This window comes from Emydura macquarii, unplaced genomic scaffold, assembly GCF_026122565.2.
Source record: "Emydura macquarii macquarii isolate MOO-44397 ecotype Brisbane River unplaced genomic scaffold, CSIRO-AGI_Emac_v2 contig_2428, whole genome shotgun sequence".
Lineage (NCBI taxonomy): Eukaryota > Metazoa > Chordata > Testudines > Chelidae > Emydura > Emydura macquarii.
The window spans coordinates 1-18,899 of NW_027132565.1; the positions used below are offsets into that span (position 1 = coordinate 1).

General features: G+C 48.7%; 1 protein-coding gene, 1 long non-coding RNA gene and 1 pseudogene across 2 annotated transcripts; 2 read left to right on the plus strand and 1 right to left on the minus strand.

Annotated features, from left to right (window-relative positions):
* The first annotated feature begins 1,667 nt into the window (after positions 1–1,667).
* On the plus strand, positions 1,668–5,445 carry LOC137162534 (zinc finger and SCAN domain-containing protein 2-like). The gene is made up of 2 exons (XM_067562420.1): positions 1,668–1,773; positions 2,742–5,445. The coding sequence occupies exons 1-2, from the start codon at positions 1,740–1,742 to the stop codon at positions 3,857–3,859; spliced, it is 1,152 nt and encodes a 383-aa protein (XP_067418521.1). The 5' UTR covers positions 1,668–1,739; the 3' UTR covers positions 3,860–5,445.
* Positions 5,446–11,662: 6,217 nt separating this feature from the next.
* On the minus strand, positions 11,663–14,977 carry LOC137162547 (zinc finger protein 436-like; annotated as a pseudogene).
* Positions 14,978–17,746: 2,769 nt separating this feature from the next.
* LOC137162549 (uncharacterized) lies at positions 17,747–18,480 on the plus strand. The gene is made up of 2 exons (XR_010922393.1): positions 17,747–18,091; positions 18,192–18,480. It is a non-coding gene; the product is annotated as an uncharacterized lncRNA (long non-coding RNA).
* Positions 18,481–18,899: the final 419 nt, after the last annotated feature.

Consider the following 18,899-nt stretch of genomic DNA (forward strand, 5'->3'; position numbering starts at 1 on the left):
ATAAAAGCCTCTCAAAATTCACTGATATATTTCAACTGCAGTTGTTGGATTATATTAGATTTCCTCAGGTTTGGAGGAGAAATATAGCCCCGAGTCACTCATCTGATAACAAAAAGAAAATATCAGGAACTCTAAAGGCCTCTTGAATCTAGCAGAGAGAGGCATAAGGAGAAAGAACGGCTGGAAGATAAAGCCAGAGAAATTCAAATGGAAAATTAGGGTGATTAACCACTGGAAAAAACCACCGAGGGAAGTGGTGGATTTTCCATCTTTTAAGTTCAACACGGGATGTCTTTCTGGTCGACGTGTTTTAGACCAACACAAATTACTGGGCTCGATGCAGGAGTAACTGGACAAATTTATCTGGCTTGTATTGTACAGGGGGTCAGACTAGGTTTTCTAAATTCAACGGTCTCTTCCCCTTCTGCCTTTAAAAATCTGTGATAGCAAATGGAGATTGGAGGATTATGAAGGCACCCACCAGGGAGGTCCAGGGGAGAGGCCCTGTTCCCACTCATCCTGCTACTGAGAATTGGGAGGGTGTTAATGTTCCTGTCCCTGGACTCTGCTGAGGGGCTCCACCTCCCATATCAGCAACTGACTAGTAGGTGTGTTATGAATGGGAAACTCTGTCCCAAGCTCTCTCTTTCTCCCCTCCTTAAGCCTCCTGGCTACTCGAGCAGGGTGGGGGCAGGATTCTGCTATTTTGTCCCTCCCAGAGCTTCCATTTTATCAGCCCAGCTCCCCTGTGATTGTGACTGGGGCAGTAGGTGCTGAGCGGGAGACTCTTGTTGTTTCAGATGTCGGTGACCTTTGACGAGGTGGCTGTGTATTTCACCCAGGGGTGGGGGCTCTGCTGGACCCCAGGCAGTGAGCCCATTACAGGGACATCATGCTGGAGAACTATGAGACAGTGGCCTCACTGGGTAAACGATTCCCTTCCCCTCAGGTACTGGAAGCCAGGGAGTCTGTGATGTGGCTGGTTTGGCTCCTGCCCAGGTTCTCCGCTGGTCACTGAGGTTACGTCTACACAGCATCTGGGAGGTGTGGTTCCCAGCTCAGGTAGATGGACATGCACCAGTTCTGCTACAGCTAGCGCCTAAAAATAGCGGTGCAGAGAGACGCTTGGGCTAGCCACCTGACTACATGCCCTGCATCCTTTGAGGTGGCAGAAGCATTGTATTGTCCTGTCTGTATTTACTCATGTCTGTTCCCCTCCCTTTCAGGGACTAGCTCCATCCATGGGCAGATGTCACTCACCCATGCTGACTTCTCTTTTTCCATCTCTCCAGCACTGATTGTGTTGTGTTGTGTTTCCTCCCCCTTGCTGTTTCCCTTTTGTTCCTCACCCAGCTGCTGGGAATGGGGAGGATTTGGGGATTCCTAGCCCTGGATCCTGCTCTGTGGCTCCATCTCCTAAATCAGCCTCTGTCTACTAGGTGTGTGATAAAGGGGAAGACCATGCCTTCCTCCATCTGCTGGGAGGGACAAGGAGCTCTCTTATTCTCCAATCACCTTGAAGCCTTCTGGCTGCTCTGAGCTGGGTGGAGGTGGGATCCTGCTTCTCTGTCCTTCCCCAGAAATTCCTTTTTATCAGCCCTGCTCCCCTGTGAATAGGGGGTTTGTGGCTGGGGCAGCAGGTGCTGAGCGGGGGGCTCTTGTTGTTTCAGAAACCGGTGATCTTCGAGGAGGTGGCTGTGTATTTCACCGAGGGGTAGGGGCTCTGCTGGACAGATGATATGCAGGAGAATTACGAGATGGTGACCTTACTGGGTAAGGGATTCCTGGCCCTTCAGATATTGGAGGGGCGGGGTCTGTGATGTAGCTGGTTTGGCTTCTGCTCAGTTTCTTCCCTAGTCACTGAGATTATGTCTGCACAGCATCTGGGAGGTGTGGTTCCCAGCTCAGGTAGATGGACATGCATCAGTTCTGCTAGAGCCTAAAAATAGTGGTGCACAGGTGGCTTGGGCTAGCAACCTGACTACATGCCCTAGGGCAGGGTAGGGTTGTAATCAAGCGACTAATCCAAGCCACAGCCCTCGCTGCCATGGTCACACTGCTATTTATAGATGCTAGTGTTGGTCTGTAGACCAAGCTGGGAATTATACCACCCAGCACCTGTGTAGACATAGCCTTTGATTTCAGGAGAAGGGCCCCACACTCCCCATCACCTGTTTAAGACAGACTTTGATCTCCACTCCCCCAGCAAGGGGAGTCAGAAATACAACAGAGATGCTAATTCATCTCCATCCCGAGGTGGCAGAAGCATTGTATTGTCCTGTCTGTATTTACTCATGTCTATTCCCCTCCCTTCCAGGGACTGGCTCCATTCATGGGGCAGATGTCACCCACCCTTGCTGACACATCTGGCAGGATCTCCCTCCCCGACTTTACTTCCTCCTGGGTCTTTAACAAGATATGTGGAGGCAGAATCCAATTTGTCCTTTCTGGGGCCCTGGTGCTCTGTGCTGTCCGTTACAATAAGGCTATTTTTTCAGAGCATGAAAGAACCATTTTTTTAAAATTTATTTTTAAATCCTCTGTGTTTAGCTTCTCTCTGTGGTGTCGTTGTTGTACCTGCTGCAGTACATTGTGAATTACAGACGGGTCAGAAATGTTTCCCTTTCTCAGTCCCCCCAGCACTTATTGTCTTGTGTTTCCCCTCTTTGCTGTTCCCCTTTTGTTCCTTTCTCCTTGGCACAGGGGATGACCCCTGTCTGGATTCTCTCTCTTTATTCCAGAGGGTGCTGGGATGGTAAGTGAGATGGAGGAGAAGAATCCACAGCGGGAAGGTTTTGAGGACATGGATCAGCATGGAACAGTATTGGGAAGAGCTGAGGGGAATGTTCCTCAGAATCATAAAAAAGGCAAAACATCCAGAAATCAGTGCAGGTCACAAAGGCTGCTGGGGTATGACCCAGGGAAGAAAATGTGTGAACCCATAAATAAGGGTGGAGACTGCAAGGACCTCAAGGAAACCACAGATCAGCAGAGACTCCCCACAGAAGAGAGAAAAAACACATGCACTGAGTGTGGGAAAAGCTTTATTCGGCGGTCACACCTTATTTCACATCAGAAGGTCCATACTGGAGAGAAACCCTATAAGTGCCTTGTCTGTGGGAAAGTGTTCAGTCAGAGCTCAAACCTTATTTCACATCAGAGGATCCACACAGGGGAGAAACCCTATAAATGCCTTGTTTGTGGGAAAGGTTTCAGTCACACCGCAAACCTTAGTTCACATCAGAGGATCCACACGGGAGAGAAACCCTATAAATGCCTTAACTGTGGGAAAGGTTTCAATCAGGGTTCAAATCTTATTAGGCATGAGAGAACACACACAGGTGAGCAGCCCTATAAATGCCTGGAATGTGGGAAAAGCTTCATTCAGAGCTCAGATCTCATTAGGCATGAGAGAACCCACACGGGTGAGAAACCCTATAAATGTCTGGACTGTGGGAAAAGCTTTGTTCTGAGTTCAGATCTTATTTCACATCAGAGTACCCACACGGGAGATAAACCCTATAAGTGCCTGGACTGTGGGAAAAGTTTCAATCAGAGCTCATACCTAATTTCACATCAGAGAACACATACAGGAGAGAAACCCTACAAATGCCTCGAGTGTGGGAAAAAATTCAGCTGGAACTCAAATCTGATTTCACATCAAAGAACTCACACAGGAGAGAGACCTTATAAGTGCATGGACTGTGGGAAAAGGTTTATTGACAACACAGCCCTTATCAAACATCAGAGAATGCATACAGGCGAGAGACCCTATAAATGCCTCAACTGTGGGAAAAGTTTCAGTCGGAGATCAACCCATATTGGACATCAGAGAATTCACAAAGAAGAGAAACCTTGAATGTGGGAGATGCTTCAATTGGGGTCAGCTTGTATCAGGCATCAGCAAATCCAGACAGGAAATAGACCTCTTAAATATCTTTAATATGGAAAAGGCTTACAGCAGAATTGACATGAGAGACTCCGCACAGGAGAGAAATTCTATCAATTCCATCACTAGGACTGGCCATAGTTACTTAAAAGGATAAATCCAATATCCCGGTGCATATCTTTTGATTTAATTCATTCTCATGAGGGCTACAGATGAAAATGGCGCAGATCTGGAGGGGGGATTCAAATGAATCTCAAATTCTGTGTTATGGTTCTTAGCTTAAATCCCAGTGTCCATCAGACGGGAATTGGGGTTTTCTCCTTTCATTAGGATGATGTTAAATCTTTTGTGACTAATATGACCATATAAGAAGGCTCCGAATGAGGCAGGTATAGACAGTTCAGAGGAGAACATGAGTAAATCTATTCACTTGATTTTGAATCATCTGGAGCATGCTCTGGGATGTCACTTTATATGAACTTGAAAGTGTCTTATAGCCCACCCTGTATTTAGTTCTCTCTTTGCTGAATGCCATTTGGTCACATAATACGATATTAGTTTCTTTTTATAGGATGTAGTGCGAAATTATTGGGGACTCCACAAGATAAATAACCGTTTGCCGGAATACTTTCTCTTTTTACGTGTACCATTTTCCGACACTTTGCCATGCGATTTTAGTGTTGTTTGAACAATGATTATGATAAATCACCATCATCACAAATACGGATGGGGCCAGTCTGACAGTCGCAGGCCGAGAGGCAGAGACTGAAATGGGAAGGAAGTTCCTGCCTGAGCCCTGCAGTGATGTGAGATCCAGTTGGGAGAGGGAGAGTGCGGGAGATAAAGAGCAGGGGAACTGCAGGGTTTTCTCTTGAGAACTGTGCAGCTGAGGCTGAGAATTGTTAATTTGCTGCATTGGAGCCAGAGAGAGACAGGAAATAGCCTACGCGTGTTGGGTGAAGCCATCCCTGGATCCCAAAGGGCTAGAAATGATGCTGCTTGTGGTGTGATCCGGTGCATCAGTGATTTCTGAGCGAATGAGGCTGAGCCAAGCCAAAAAGAAAACTGGGGAAGTCAACAGGCCTGGCTGGCCCTGAAGCCGGCTGAGCTCCATCACTGAGACTGGAGGGCAATGAGGACTCTGACGACCAAGATGGTCACTCCTACCCCTCCCTCCACGGCATCCTTTATAGAGGTGACGGAGACCGTCTCTGCCACACTTATGCCACTAATGCCAAGGACGTCTCCAGGGAATAAAAGTCTCAGCTGGGGTGGGAGCTGCCTGGCCGTTCTCTGGCTCCCGGTAAGCCGAGCTTCCTGGCTTTCCTGCGCTCAGGGTGTTTGCTTCTGTGACTGAATCTTGGTGTTTCTAATGGATTCTTGCCGGTTTCTGCCCACTGTGAATGTCGCTGATGCCTGCGGGACCTGGGAGCAGCACCACATGGGCTGGAGCGGAAATGCTCCGTGCTGAGCTGGGCTCTGGGTACTGGGTGGGGAGGAGACTTTAGCTTTTATTTCTTGCTGTGAACGAATAAAGTAGAATTTAGTTTTTCAAACTCCCAGAGTCCTTGGTCTTGAATAATGAGTAAAAATGGCCTTTAACGGGCTGTGAGTGCATCTGGGAATCATCTCTGAGATGTTGTTTCCTCAACCCTGAGCACTGCAGATTGCACATCCCTGAGCTGCCAGCTGTATGGGTTTTCAAACCCTTCAATGGGTCTGTGGCAAAAATCCCTTGTCTCTAAAGGGAAATCCCCTCTGTCATCTCCTATTCACCTGCCTCCTATCTAGCAGCATGTTCTGAGAGTTGTAATCATACTGTCCAATGTCCAAGCCCCTTTAATCGGTGGTGACTCCCAGAATCCATTGTCACTTAAACACACCACCTGCTAGAACTACCCCATGGCATAAACCTTTTAGTCTACTACTTCAAGGGGGCGCACGATATGTGTAAGGCATGACATTCATAGAACTGATGGCCAGGAGGGACTATTACGTCATTTAGTCTGAGCTCCTACATAACAGGCCAGAAAATTTCACCCAGATACTTCTGTGTTTAGCCCAATAACTTGCATCACTAATTTAACATTGACCGAGCTGCTCCAATGAGTTACCAGAGAAGATCAGCCCTGCTATCTGTGAAATACAGGCCGTCCCATTCATACAGCCCTCCCCTCCCACTGGAACATGGCCCAATGTTCAACAAAACCCAACCCCTCAGTTTCAAATCTGCTGCACAGCCAACGATTTACTTCCAGGATTTTTCTCCTTTTCTCATTCACGGGACCAGAAGGACCCTTTGCAGAGGAGTCTAACACATGGTTCTACTTTGAGTGATTGCTCATATCCATTCCAATATAGCAACACATCTCGAAGAACAACAGTTACTGGTAAGTAACCCTGTTTTATACTGGCGTACCAGCTGACTGCTAAGTTAAGGCCAGCTTACCAGTTAAATGTGAACATTTTGGGTCAGTGACAAAAATGTTGGTTTATTTGAGCTACGGTTTCTGGAGCTACAATGCCCCTCAAATAAACATCTTTTCTTAAGGTAGAGGGATTCTACCAACTTTTTTTTGTGTCAAACCATGTCTCTCTGATTCTGATCACAATGGTCTCAGTTGTTTGACCCTTCGCTAATTAGTGTATGTTAACCTTTGGGAGGACCATAACAGAAAACGATGCTCACCAGAGAGTTTAGCTCTCAGTCGGTGCACGTCCAATGCTCATTTGCTAAATGGTTCACCTGGCGTATGTGAAGACAGAGGGTCAAAGGGGCTTGCTAGTCAGAAATGATAAGACCTCAGTGAGTTTGAGGTGATAGGTTATAGTCACTCAACCTGAACAAAGAGCCGAGCCCTGGAAGTTTGAGTCTGGCCCTTGGGAAAAATAAAATAAAAGTGTGTTGCTAAAATCTGCCTCAGTCAAAGGTTTTTTTTGAGGGGATGAGGAGGTTGTTTTTATTTTCAGGAAACGTAATCCAAGTAGAGCAGAAATTCAGAAGGGACTGAAACATCTTTAGGAAAGTAGTGGTTATATTGGAGAGAGTCTAGCGGAGAGCAACAGAAATGAAAGGTTTAGAAAACCTGACCTGATGAGGAAAGGTTAAAAAAACTGGGCATGTTTAATCTTGAGAAAAGAAGACGGAGGGGGAACCTGATGACAGTCTTCCAATATATTAGGGACAGGGATCAGTTGTTCTCCATGTCCACTGAAAGTAGAGCAAGAAGAAATGGGCTTAATCTGCAGTATGGGAGATTTTGAGTTCCTCTTTGCAATTGCAACCCCCTGCCAGGAGAAATTTGCTTGCATATCCCCAACTCCTGGTGGGGGTAGGAGGGGTGGAAGAGCAATTAACACAGTCTTTTGTTCTACGATGATCTCCAATGTGCCTTCATGAGACCAGTGCTGTAAACTAGTTGATGTCTGGCGATCTGACTGGTGACAGAAAAACTGACAGTCCTTCTGTAGGAAGCCATTAGCTAATGTTTCTTTCCTGTTTGCTGCCTTACACAATTACAGATGATGGTAGTGCAGACATTTAATATCCCCTGAGAACACGGTGCCCAGATATTATAAGTAAGATGAAGGCCTGCAGCATTTTATACAATCTAAACACACTCTCATAAACATCTATTTTAACATTACTAACATACAGGTACGTCAGACTGATTACAGCCATGTATTGGTCAGTCTCAGAGGAGATACAGAGAGCTTGGCATGAGTTGGAACCTGTCTGCCAGCGTCACAGATATTCGGGAACACTTTCTCATTACAACAGTAAGTTTGTCTCTGGAACAGGCTTCCAAAGGGGGTGGTGGAAACCCATCATCTGAAGTTTTAAATATCAGGTTGGATAAACACCTGCTGGGGATGGTTTAGGTTGACCTGGCTCTTCCTCAGTGCAGAGGGCTGGACTTGATGACCTCTCGAGATCCCTTCCAGCCCGACATTTCTATAGATGCATAGACTATCAGACCAGAAGGGACCATCGTGATCGTCTAGTCCGATCTCCTGCACAACGCAGGCCACAGACCCTCGCCCACCCACTCAAGTAATACACCCCGTAACCTCTGGCTGCGTTACTGACGCCCTCAAATCATGATTTAAAGACTCCAAGTGACAGAGCACCACCATTTACACTAGTTTAAACCTGGAAGAGAGCCGTGCCCCCGTGTTGCAGAGGATGGTGAAAAAACACCAGGTGTCTGCCAATCTGACCCAACGGAAAATTCCTTTGCAACCCCAAATCTGGCGATCAGTTAGCCCCTGAGCATGTGGGCAAGACCCACCAGCCAGACATGTGGGAAAGAATTCACTGTAGTAACTTAGAGCCCTCCCATCCAGTGACCCATCTCCAGCCAGTGGAGATACTTGCTGCTATGATTCTATGACGTTTTAAAAAGATAATAAATTACACATGCAAATGTTTTTTGGGCCAGGAAGAGGGATTGGGGGCGAAGGAATGGGAGGAAATGGGAAGAGGGGTTTGGGGATGCAAAGAGGGAAGGGGGAAAATAGGGATGGGTGGGAGGAGAGAGGGATTGGAGAGCTCAGGACAGAGGGACGTGATTGGGGGAAATGGGACGAGAGGGTGAGCCACTGGGAGGGGTGACTTGGTGGTTGCTGGCAGGTGAGTGGGAGTGATTAGGAGAAAGGAGCATCTCTCAGCCCCACATTCTCCCCTCCCATGTGTGTGCTGAGATCTGGGTGTCCTTGCCCCCCAGTGCATGGCTGAGCCCCCTCTCTGCCCCACATGTGATCAGGCATCTGGGAAAGGCCTGTCCGTCTGGGGGATGAGCTGGGAACAGACATGTTGGGAGCCTGGTGGTATCAGGTGCCACTCCCAGATGCCGAGTTCAGCACGACGCAAATCTCGGCCAAGCAGTAAATAAAAAGTTAAGATAATGTATACTTAAATTTCTGAAAACCAGGAAATGCAGATTTAAGATACATCCCAATGCAACCATAACTCCGCCCTCCGCCCCGCCAGGATCCAGCCACGGTCACCAGGAATTATCTGCATGCACGCCAGCTGCATTTACTGGTACGTGCCACTGTCGTGAATGATGGAAGGATTTGCTGGAGCAGCCTGGAACAGCTGTGATTGTGATCTGAGATCTGGGGCTCCTGCGTGTCTGTGAGTGTGTGTGTGTACGTTTGTGCCTCTCTGCTTGCCCCCCTTGTGTATAGGATGAAAGGGAAGAGATGCATGTGTACCTCAGTTTCCCCCCTTTCACAGGTTGTGTTGGGAGCAGGGCACAGTGGTCACTTTGCCATGCGGCGTGTCAGCAGTGAGGTGGGCAATGAGTGTGGTCCGTTTGCTGAATGATGGGTAGATTAAAACATGCTGCTGGCTGCATCCTCGGCCTAAAGGGGAAGAGGCTGTAAAACGTCCCAAGTGTCAGGTTTTTTTCTATGCAGCAGGTTCCGTGTTTGCACAGGTGCCGGTAGCTCCGGTTCAGCACAGCTCACCTGAAACCAGAGCTGCCTTAGCAAACAGAAGGTGAGAGATTCTGTCCTGCCCCTGCCCTGTTCCCTGCGGGCCATGCACACTCTGCAAAGGCAGACTGGGAGGGGGCGGCTATGGACGTCTCGGGGCATCGCCCAAGGAGGGCAGGGTTGCGGCTGTTCTGCCGTTTACCTTAGCTCTGGCTTTCCTGGCGTCCAGAGGGCTGAGATTTGCTCTGGAATGGCGTGAGATACACACCGCGCCATTAACCACGTTCTTTGTCAGTGAAATTCCTAGCAGAAATTTTTAGCAAAGTGCGTCTGTTTCGGGAGGCGCTAGCAGGTATTTGGGCAGCCATCGGCGTCATGGAGGTCAGCAGCGGAGGCGGGGCTGTGGCGAGCTGAAGGCCCAGGGCGCCCTGTGATTCCTAAGTGGTCCTCCCCGTGGGCACGCGGTGACAGTGGCACTGGGCTGTCGGCCATGCTTCGAAAGCGCTGGAGAGGGGCGTTGCTGGCAGGGCGGGGGAGAATTCCCAGATAATGGCCTTCGTCCCAGAACCTGGACAGTTTTAGTCCACGCTGGCTACCGTAACTTTAAACACGTGAGAGAAGACGGGGGTGTCTCTCGCCCTCTCCACGCCCCAGCATCCCCGACAACCAGGGACGGCGCCACATGGGATGGTCTCTCTTACTGCCCCTCCAGGGTGTGCTGTGTCTGAGAGCAGGAGCTGCTCAGTGGGGGTCGTCTCCCCCTCAGGTCTGTGGTCCCAGCTCTTTTGTGCATGAGGGAGACGAGATCCGTCTTCCCTATTGGGGACGTGCTGGGCAGGCTGGCGTCTCTGTACTGGAAGAGTCTCCTGGGGAGCAGCGGGAATGTTACTGCTCCATATTCACCGCTCCCGGCTGCAGCCCGGGCTCCGGGGGCCCCAGGATCTTGCAAAAAGAAAATACAGGGACCCTGGATTTCCAAAGCAGTGCTGCAAGTGCAGTTCATGCCCGTTCCCAGCCCAGCTCCCTTCTCGGTCCTAGAGATAGACCCATTGCCCTGCAGCCAGCCTGCTTCTGGGGCAGCCTCGCCCAGCAGTCAGGGGTCTTCATAGAATCCTAGACGTGTAGGACTGGAAGGGACCCCAAGAGGGGATCTGGTCCAGTGTCCCCTGCACTCCAGGCAGGACCGTGTCATGACTAGATCATTAGAACTATCCTCGCCTAGAAGCCTGTCCGTGGGGGAGGGAAAGAAGGAGATGCACAATCCCCAGTAGCGGGGGACAAGGAGGATTTCTATGGGGACTCAGGATTGTTCCAGAGGGTCGCCAACATTAAATGGGACATGGGGGTGATGGGGTTCTGGGCCCAGAGAGCCTGCCCAGAGCCCTGAATCACAGGGGGCATGGTTCACTGTGATACTGGCTCTGGGTGGGATTCGCGCTGCAGGTTTCCATAGTTAAAGGGCAGAGAGGAGGAATTTCTGGCCCTGGCCCTCCTGGTCCTGCTCGAGGGGGTGGAGAGAAGTGTGCGTGCGGGGAGGTTGTTGTCTGTAGATGGCTCTTGCTCAGATGGAGGACAGCCTCACTTACTACCGGTAGCAGTAACTGATGTCTACTGGGTGTTCTTTTCTGCTGCTCTGTGGCAATGTGCTGCCCCTCCCTGTCCCCACACCCTGATCCAACCACAGCAAAATGGGATGGATAAGAGGGTCGCCTGTCACAATTTGCTAGCCCTACCTTTCCCCATCCTCTAGTCCACGGTAGCTTATTGTGATGGATGGAGGTATGCCTGACAGAATTTCGGTAGCTCTTACCTTTCCCCATCTCTTGGTCCATGGCGCAGCAAACTGTTATCGCTGGGGGCACGCCTGTCACAATTTGTGCCCGTCGAGACAACCCAGTTGTAAATTTAGAAACAGATAAAGAAAGGCGGTGTTGTGGTTTGGAAAAGCATGCTACAGATTTAAAATGCTGGCTGTTGGATGTAACCCCCTGAATGACGGTACTGTTTTTTTTCTTATTAGTCTCATTGTCAGAGGATGTTGTGAAGGCCAACATAACTGGGTTCAAAAAAGAATTAGATAAGTTCATGGAGGATAGTTCCATCAATGGCTATGAGCCGGTAGAGTTGGCAGATCTGGCGACATGCGGTCCACGGTGCGCAGGGTGAGGGAAAAAAGTCTCAAAGATGATTTCCATCCAGCCTCCAAATCCATTAAAGGCCATTTTTACTCATTATTCAAGACAAAGGACCCAGGGAGTTTGAGAAACTAAATTCTACTTTATTATGTCAACGAAAGAAAGAAAAGCTAAAATCACCCCCCACACCCGCCCCAGAACCCAGCATCTCACGTCACTGCAGGGTTCAGGTAGGAATTTACTTCTCAGTTTCAGTCTCAGCCCATGACTCTCACACTGGCCTCATCCGTGTTTGTGCTGCTGGTGATTTATAATAATCACTGTTCAAACAACATTCAAATTTCATGGCAGAGAGTCAGGAAATGGTACAAATAAAATAAGAAAGCATTACAGCCAATGGTCATTTGTCTTGTGAAGTCCGCAATGAATCTGAACTACATCCTGTAAAACAAAATTAATATCCTATTATGTGATCTAAGGGCCTTCAGCAAAGAGAGAAAAACCCACAACAGTGTGGGTTATAAGACACTTTCAGATTTATATATAATGACATCTTAGAGCTTGTTCTAGACGATTGAAAATCAGGAGAACAGATTTACTCATGTTCTCCTCTGAACTGTCTATACCTGCTTCATTCGGAGCCTTCTTACACAGGCGTGTTATTTTAACATCATCCTAATGAAAGAAGAAAACCCAAATTCCCGTCTGATAGTAACTGGGATTTAAGCCAAGAATTTGGGATTCATTTAAATCCCCCCTTCACGTATGCAATATTTTCATCTGCAGCCCTCATGAATCTGATTTAGCATAAGAGAAATCAAAGATATGTGCCGGGGAACTGGATTTCTTTTCTAAGAAACTATGGCCAGTCCTAGTGATGGACTTGATAGAATTTCTCGCCTGTGTGAAGTCTCTAATGTCAATTCCACTGGAAGCATTTTCCGTGTTAAAGACATTTAACAGCTCTGTTCCCTGTATGGTTTTGCTGATGCCTCAAACAAGCTGACCCCAATTAAGCTTCTTCCACATTCAAGGTTTCTCCCCTGTGTGGATTCTCTGATGTCGAATATGGGTTGATCGCCGACTGAAACTTTTCCCACAATCGAGGCATTTATAGGGTCTCTCTCCTGTGTGGATTTTGTGATGTTTAATACGGGCAGAGTTGTCAACAAACCTTTTCCCACAGTCCAGGCATTTATAAGGTCTCTCTCCTGTGTGAGTTCTTTGATGTGAAATCAGATTTGAGCTCCAGCTGAATCTTTTTCCACACTCAAGGCATTTATAGGGTTTCTCTCCTGTATGTGTTCTCTGATGTGAAATAAGGTATGTGCTCTGATTAAAACTTTTTCCACAGTCCGGGCATTTATAGGGTTTATCTCCTGTGTGGGTTCTCTTGTGTCTAGTAAGGTGTGCACTCCGATTGAATCTTCTTCCACAATCGAGGCATTTATAGGGTTTCTCTCCTGTGTGGAGTCTCTGATGAATAATAAGGGCTGAACTATCACTAAAGGCTTTCCCACAATCCAAGCATTTGTAGGGTCTCTCTCCCGTGTGGTGCATTTGATGTCTAACAAGTTGCATGTTCCAATCAAAGCTTTCCCCACAGTCCAGGCATTTATAGGGTTTTTCTCCCGTATGGGTACTCTGATGTGAAATAAGATCTGAGCTCAGAACAAAGCTTTTCTCACAGTCCAGGCATTTATAGGGTTTCTCACCTGTGTGGGTTCTCTCATGCCTAATAAGATGTGAGCTCTGAATGAAACCTTTCCCACAGTCCCGGCATTTATAGGGTTGCTCACCCGTGTGGGTTCTCTCATGCCTAATAAGATGTGAACCCTGGTTGAAACCTTTCCCACAGTCAAGGCATTTATAGGGTCTCTCTCCAGTGTGGATCCTCTGATGTGAAATAAGGTTTGCTGTCTGATTGAAACCTTTCCCACAGACAAGGCACTTATAGGGTTTCTCTCCTGTGTGAATCCGCTGATGTGAAATAAGGTGTGATCTCCGAATGAAGCTTTTCCCACACTCGATGCATGTATTTTTTCTCTCTTCTGTGGCTTCCTTGAGGTCCTTGCAATCTCCACCATGATTTCTGGGTTCACAAGTTTTCTTCCCTAAATCGTATCCCAGTGGCCTCTCTGACCTGTGCTGATTTCCACAAGCATTTTCTTGTTTGTGATTCTGGTAAAAATTCCCCTCAGCTCTTCCCAGTATCGTTCCATGCAGATCCATGTCCTCAGATGCATCTCGCTGTGGATTCTCTGCCTCATTCTCACTCACCATCCCAGCACCCTCTGGAATAAAAAGAGAGAGAATCCAGACAAAGGACATCCTCTGTGCCAAGGAGAAAGGAACAAATTTGAAATAGCAAGGGGGAGGAAACACAACACAATCACTGCTGGGGAGATGGAGGAAGGGAAACTTTTACTAACACATCTGTAATTTTTCCTTCTTTAAAGAGAGTCCTGGTGGTGCATGATCCATCACAACTGTGATTTTCCTCCTCGTCTTCCCGATAGGAAAATTCTCACTCTAGCTTCACAATATATTGCACCAGGTACAACGACGGCACCACACAGTGAAGCCAGAACGAGAGGTTTTAAAAATCAATTAAAAAGATAAAGCAGCCTCCATGCTGGGAATAAATAATTTAGTTGTAACAGACAATCACCAAGCCCCAGGAATCACAGTGGAAAAACTGGATTCAGCTTCCACATCCCTTCCAAACACCCTGGGGGACATAAAGTTGGAGGGCGGGACGCTCCTGCCCGATCTCAGTCAGCATGGGTGAGTGACATCTGCCCATGGATGGAGCCAGTCCCTGAAAGGGAGGGGAACAGACCTGAGTAAATACAGACAGGACAATACAATACTTCTGCCACCTCAAAGGATGCAGGGATGGAGATGAGTTAGCATCTCTGTTCTGTTTCTGATTCCCCTGTCCCATGGCTGGGGGAGTGGAGATCAAAGTCTGTCTTAAATGGGTGGTGGGGACTCTGGGGCCCTTCTCCTGAAATCGAAGGCTATGTCTACACAGGCACTGGGTGGTGTAATTCTCAGCTTGGTCTACAAACACCAGCATCTATAAATAGCAGTGTGACCATGGCAGCAAGGGCTATGGCTGGGATTAGCCGCTTGATTACAACCCTACCCTGCCCCAGGGCATGTAGTCAGGTGGCTAGCCCAAGCGTCTCTCTGCACCACTATTTTTAGGCATTAGCTGTAGCAGAACTGGTGCATGTCAATCTACCTGAGCTGGGAACCACACCTCCCAGATGCTGTGTAGACGTAACCTCAGTGACCAGCGGAGAACCTGGGCAGGAGCCAAACCGGCCACATCACAGACTCCCTGGCTTCCAATACCCGAGGGGAAGGGAATCGTTTACCCAGCAAGGCCACTGTCTCATAGTTCTCCAGCATGATGTCCCTGTAATGGGCTCATGCCTGGGGTCCAGCAGAGCCCCCACCCCTGCGTGAAATACACAGCCACCTCGTCAAAGGTCACCGACATCTGAAACAAGAGTCTCCCGCTCAGCACCTACTGCCCTAGCCACAATCCTTGTATTCACAGGGGAGCTGGGCTGATAAAATGGAAGCTCTGGGAGGGACAAAATAGCAGAATCCTGCCCCCACCCTGCTCGAGTAGCCAGGAGGCTTAAGAAGGGGAGAAAGAGAGAGCTTCTTGCCCTTCCCAGCAGGAGGGACAGGGAGTTTCCCATTCATAACACACCTACTAGTCAGTTGCTGATATGGGAGGTGGAGCCCCTCAGCAGAGTCCAGGGACAGGAATTTTAACACCCTCCCAATTCTCAGCAGCAGGATGAGTGGGAACAGGGCCTCTCCCCTGGGCCTCCCTGGTGGGTGCCTCCTTCATAATCCTCCAATCTCCATTTGCTGTCACAGATTTTTAAAGGCAGAAGGGGAAGAGACCATTGAATTTAGAAAACCTAGTCTGACCCCCTGTACAATACAAGCCAGAGAAATTTGTCCAGTTACTTCTGCATCGAGCCCAGTAATTTGTGTTGGTCTAAAACACGTCGACCAGAAAGGCATCCCGTGTTGAACTTAAAGGATGGAAAATCCACCACTTCCCTCGGTGGTTTTTTCCAGTGGTTAATCACCCTAATTTTCCATTTGAATTTCTCTGGCTTTATCTTCCAGCCGTGCTTTCTCCTTATGCCTCTCTCTGCTAGATTCAAGAGGCCTTTAGAGTTCCTGATATTTTCTTTTTGTTATCAGATGAGTGACTCGGGGCTATATTTCTCCTCCAAACCTGAGGAAATCTAATATAATCCAACAACTGCAGTTGAAATATATCAGTGAATTTTGAGAGGCTTTTATATTATTATTTGACAACTGAGAGAGAGAAAATTAGGGAAAGATTCACATGTCCGTTAATTAGAAAGGAGAAGATATTCTTATGTTTTTAATAGTGGGTATTTAGAGAAAAAATTAGCAATAGTTATGCAGATAATATATTAATCTATAAATAGAGAAATTGAACAAAATTTGAAGGGATTTTATATCAAAATCTGGCAAGTGGAAAAAAAAGGAAAAAAGGTGAGATGTTATGGAGCGATATTTTATTAATAAAACGAAAAGGAGCTACATTAGTGGTGATTTTATTATTATATTTATATGGAGGCGAAGCATAATATCAGTATTAATTTACAAGGTTTTCTTTTTGATTTGTATTGATTTCAATTTTCACAGTTTCACAGGAAATTATGGGGTGGGTCAGACAATAATTATTTCATGATTGTAAATCCTGGAATTAAAGTTAGTTTTATAACCATGAAAACACAAATTGGCAGCATCACATGTCAAAAGATACCAAGCAAATACCCTTAAAGCGCACTCCATGAAGTTCTGGAGCAGCATTTTTCCTATTTTGCCTCTCTGTACATCTTGATTATTATCCATGGAAAATATTTATTCATCTATTTGTATGTGTAGGGTAGAACTGACCTTTACCCCCTAAAATCTAATCCTCCCAACCCTATTTATACAGAAGAGAAACACATGTTGAGCAGATTGATATCCACACAGGGCCCACAAACTGCCCTGAGAGCATGTTACTGAGGCTCTCTCGCACACGTGCAGTAGGAGGACGCAGTCTCTGCCAGGATCACACCCTGGGGGCTCTGCACTAGTGCAGGATCCGGCCTCCTGTCAGAACCGATGTCTGGGCTGGAGCACAGATGGCCCCAGCAGCAGTTCGGCACTGGGGAGATTTGCCGATCTCTGGGAACAGAAGAGGCTGGTCTCGGAGCACTGAGGGGTTCAGATGTTGGTAAAGGGGTCACGCTGTAAAATGAAAAACCTCCCCCACCCCCACCCCACTCTCCCCTCTCTCCTGTTCCCCCCATTTCAGTCCGATTTTTCACCCCTTCCCCCCTGACAAGCCGCCCCAGAGACACACCAGGGGAACCCCGCCGGGGCCCACCCATGTTCCCCCCACCCCCCGTCCCGACTCTCCCCGCTTGGCCCCGGAGCAGACCCTGGGCACCGCGCGGGCAGCGACTGGCTGCTGGGAGCGCAGCCCGGCTCCCTCCGGCAGGCGCCTGCCGCACACGGCAGCAGATTCCCGGCGCTGCGGGGTCTGAGGCTCCCCCCGGGGCCGCTTGTGCAGAGTCACTTCCCTGCCTAGCCCCGGCCCGGCCCCGGCTCCCCCATCACCTGCGGGCTCCGGCTGGGGTCGGCAGAGCCGGGGCTGCCCCCGGGGGCTGGGAAGTCCCAGCTGGGCTGGGCGCGGGGGGCTTCGATGAAGGGCTGGCCCCGGCACGGCCCGGCTGGGGGAGCAGCAGCGGCTCGGCCCCGGCCCGGCTCGCGGCTCACAATGGAGGAGGCGGCGGCGGCGGCCACGCCCGCTGACCCGGGAAGGTAAACACGAGCCCGCAGAGCATGTGCAGAGCGGAGCGGCTGTGACCCGCGGCTGCCGACATCCGGCCCCGCTCCGCGTTCGCGGCTGGCCGGGCCGGGGGCGCTGCGGGTGCTCGGGGCCATCGGCTGAAGCTGCTGCCCTGACCCTGCCTCCACCCCCGCCCCGGCCTGGAGCAGCTGCTGATCCCAGGGGCGAAGGAGGAAAATCCGGCGGGCGGAATCGGGCCGGGGGGACTGAAGGCACAGGAGGGTCCGACAGCTGGGGGCAGGAGCGGGGCCAAGAGGCGGACTGGGGGCAGGAGCCGGGGGCAGAGCCGGGCAGGTGCAGGCCAGGTGGTGGGAAAGGGGGAGACGCCAGAGACGGGGAGGGGCAGAGGGGGTGAAGGTTACCCTACAGAGGGTGAGACAACTGCCCTGGCTGCAAAAATAAGGTGGTGCGGGTCCGGGGGGCTTCCCCCCCTTGCAAGATGGTACATCTTCGCACCCCGCTTCCCAGGGCTGTGTCCTTGAAGGCACGGGGCACCCCACTGCCTGTCTGATATTATGTATTGAGCTGCTAAAGGAGACTCGAGTCAGTGAAATATTTTCCATTCACCCCCCTCCACAAACGACAATTCAAATACATGATTTTCGTGTTTAAAATAATCCCTTTTCTTGTTATATGTCTGCAGAAAACCTCCAGCAGTTCCCAAATATGGCTTAGCTGCAGTTCTCATTACCTGGCTTGGACGGCCTTTTCCCTGTAAGCCCCTGTAAATGCCCTTTCAACCCCCCAAATTACTTCCTCTTTAAAATATTTTTTGTATTCCTTTAAAGTAATATTTTTACCTCCATTTACACAGGCACAGTAAAGAAGCTCATGAAGCTACCACGTGGTGGAGGTGAACTTCACACTGGCAAATGGGGGAGAAGCCAGCATGGCCTCTAGGTGCAGAGAGAGTAGCTTGGTCTGGATTTGAAGAACCCATTTCAAAGGTTTGCCAGGTTGCAAAGACAGGGGAGCTGAACTTCATGTGAAAAACAATTGAATCAACTGATTGTGTCCAATATGGCTGAGTTATAAGAGGTTATAAAACTTTTAACTTTTTCATTCCAATCTTTACAGTCATGAAATTATTGTGTGACCCACCCCATAGTTTCCTGTGAGTGTGAAAATTTAAATCAATAAAAATAAATCCTTAAAAATAAACATTGATATTATCCATTGAAATGATAAAAAAAAAAAAAATCAAATTCGGCCAACCCTATATATAAATATACAAATACAATTACCATTAATCTAGCCCCTTTTCTCTCCCTTAATAAAATATTGCTCCATAACTCCTCAGATTAGTGTGCACTGAACAAATCCTTTGGAGCCCTTCGGGGTTGTGCACCCAAATCACAGGCAGCGGCTTACCCGAAGATCACACGTTTCTTTGTGCCAGGAGCCTGCCGCTGGGGCAGGGATCAGCCGGCTAACTGCAGCTGAAATCCCTATTCAGCTGGATTGACTGAGTGGAATTGCCGGGACTGCTCCTAAGCCCCTAGTTGGACTTGTCTGGTGGCCG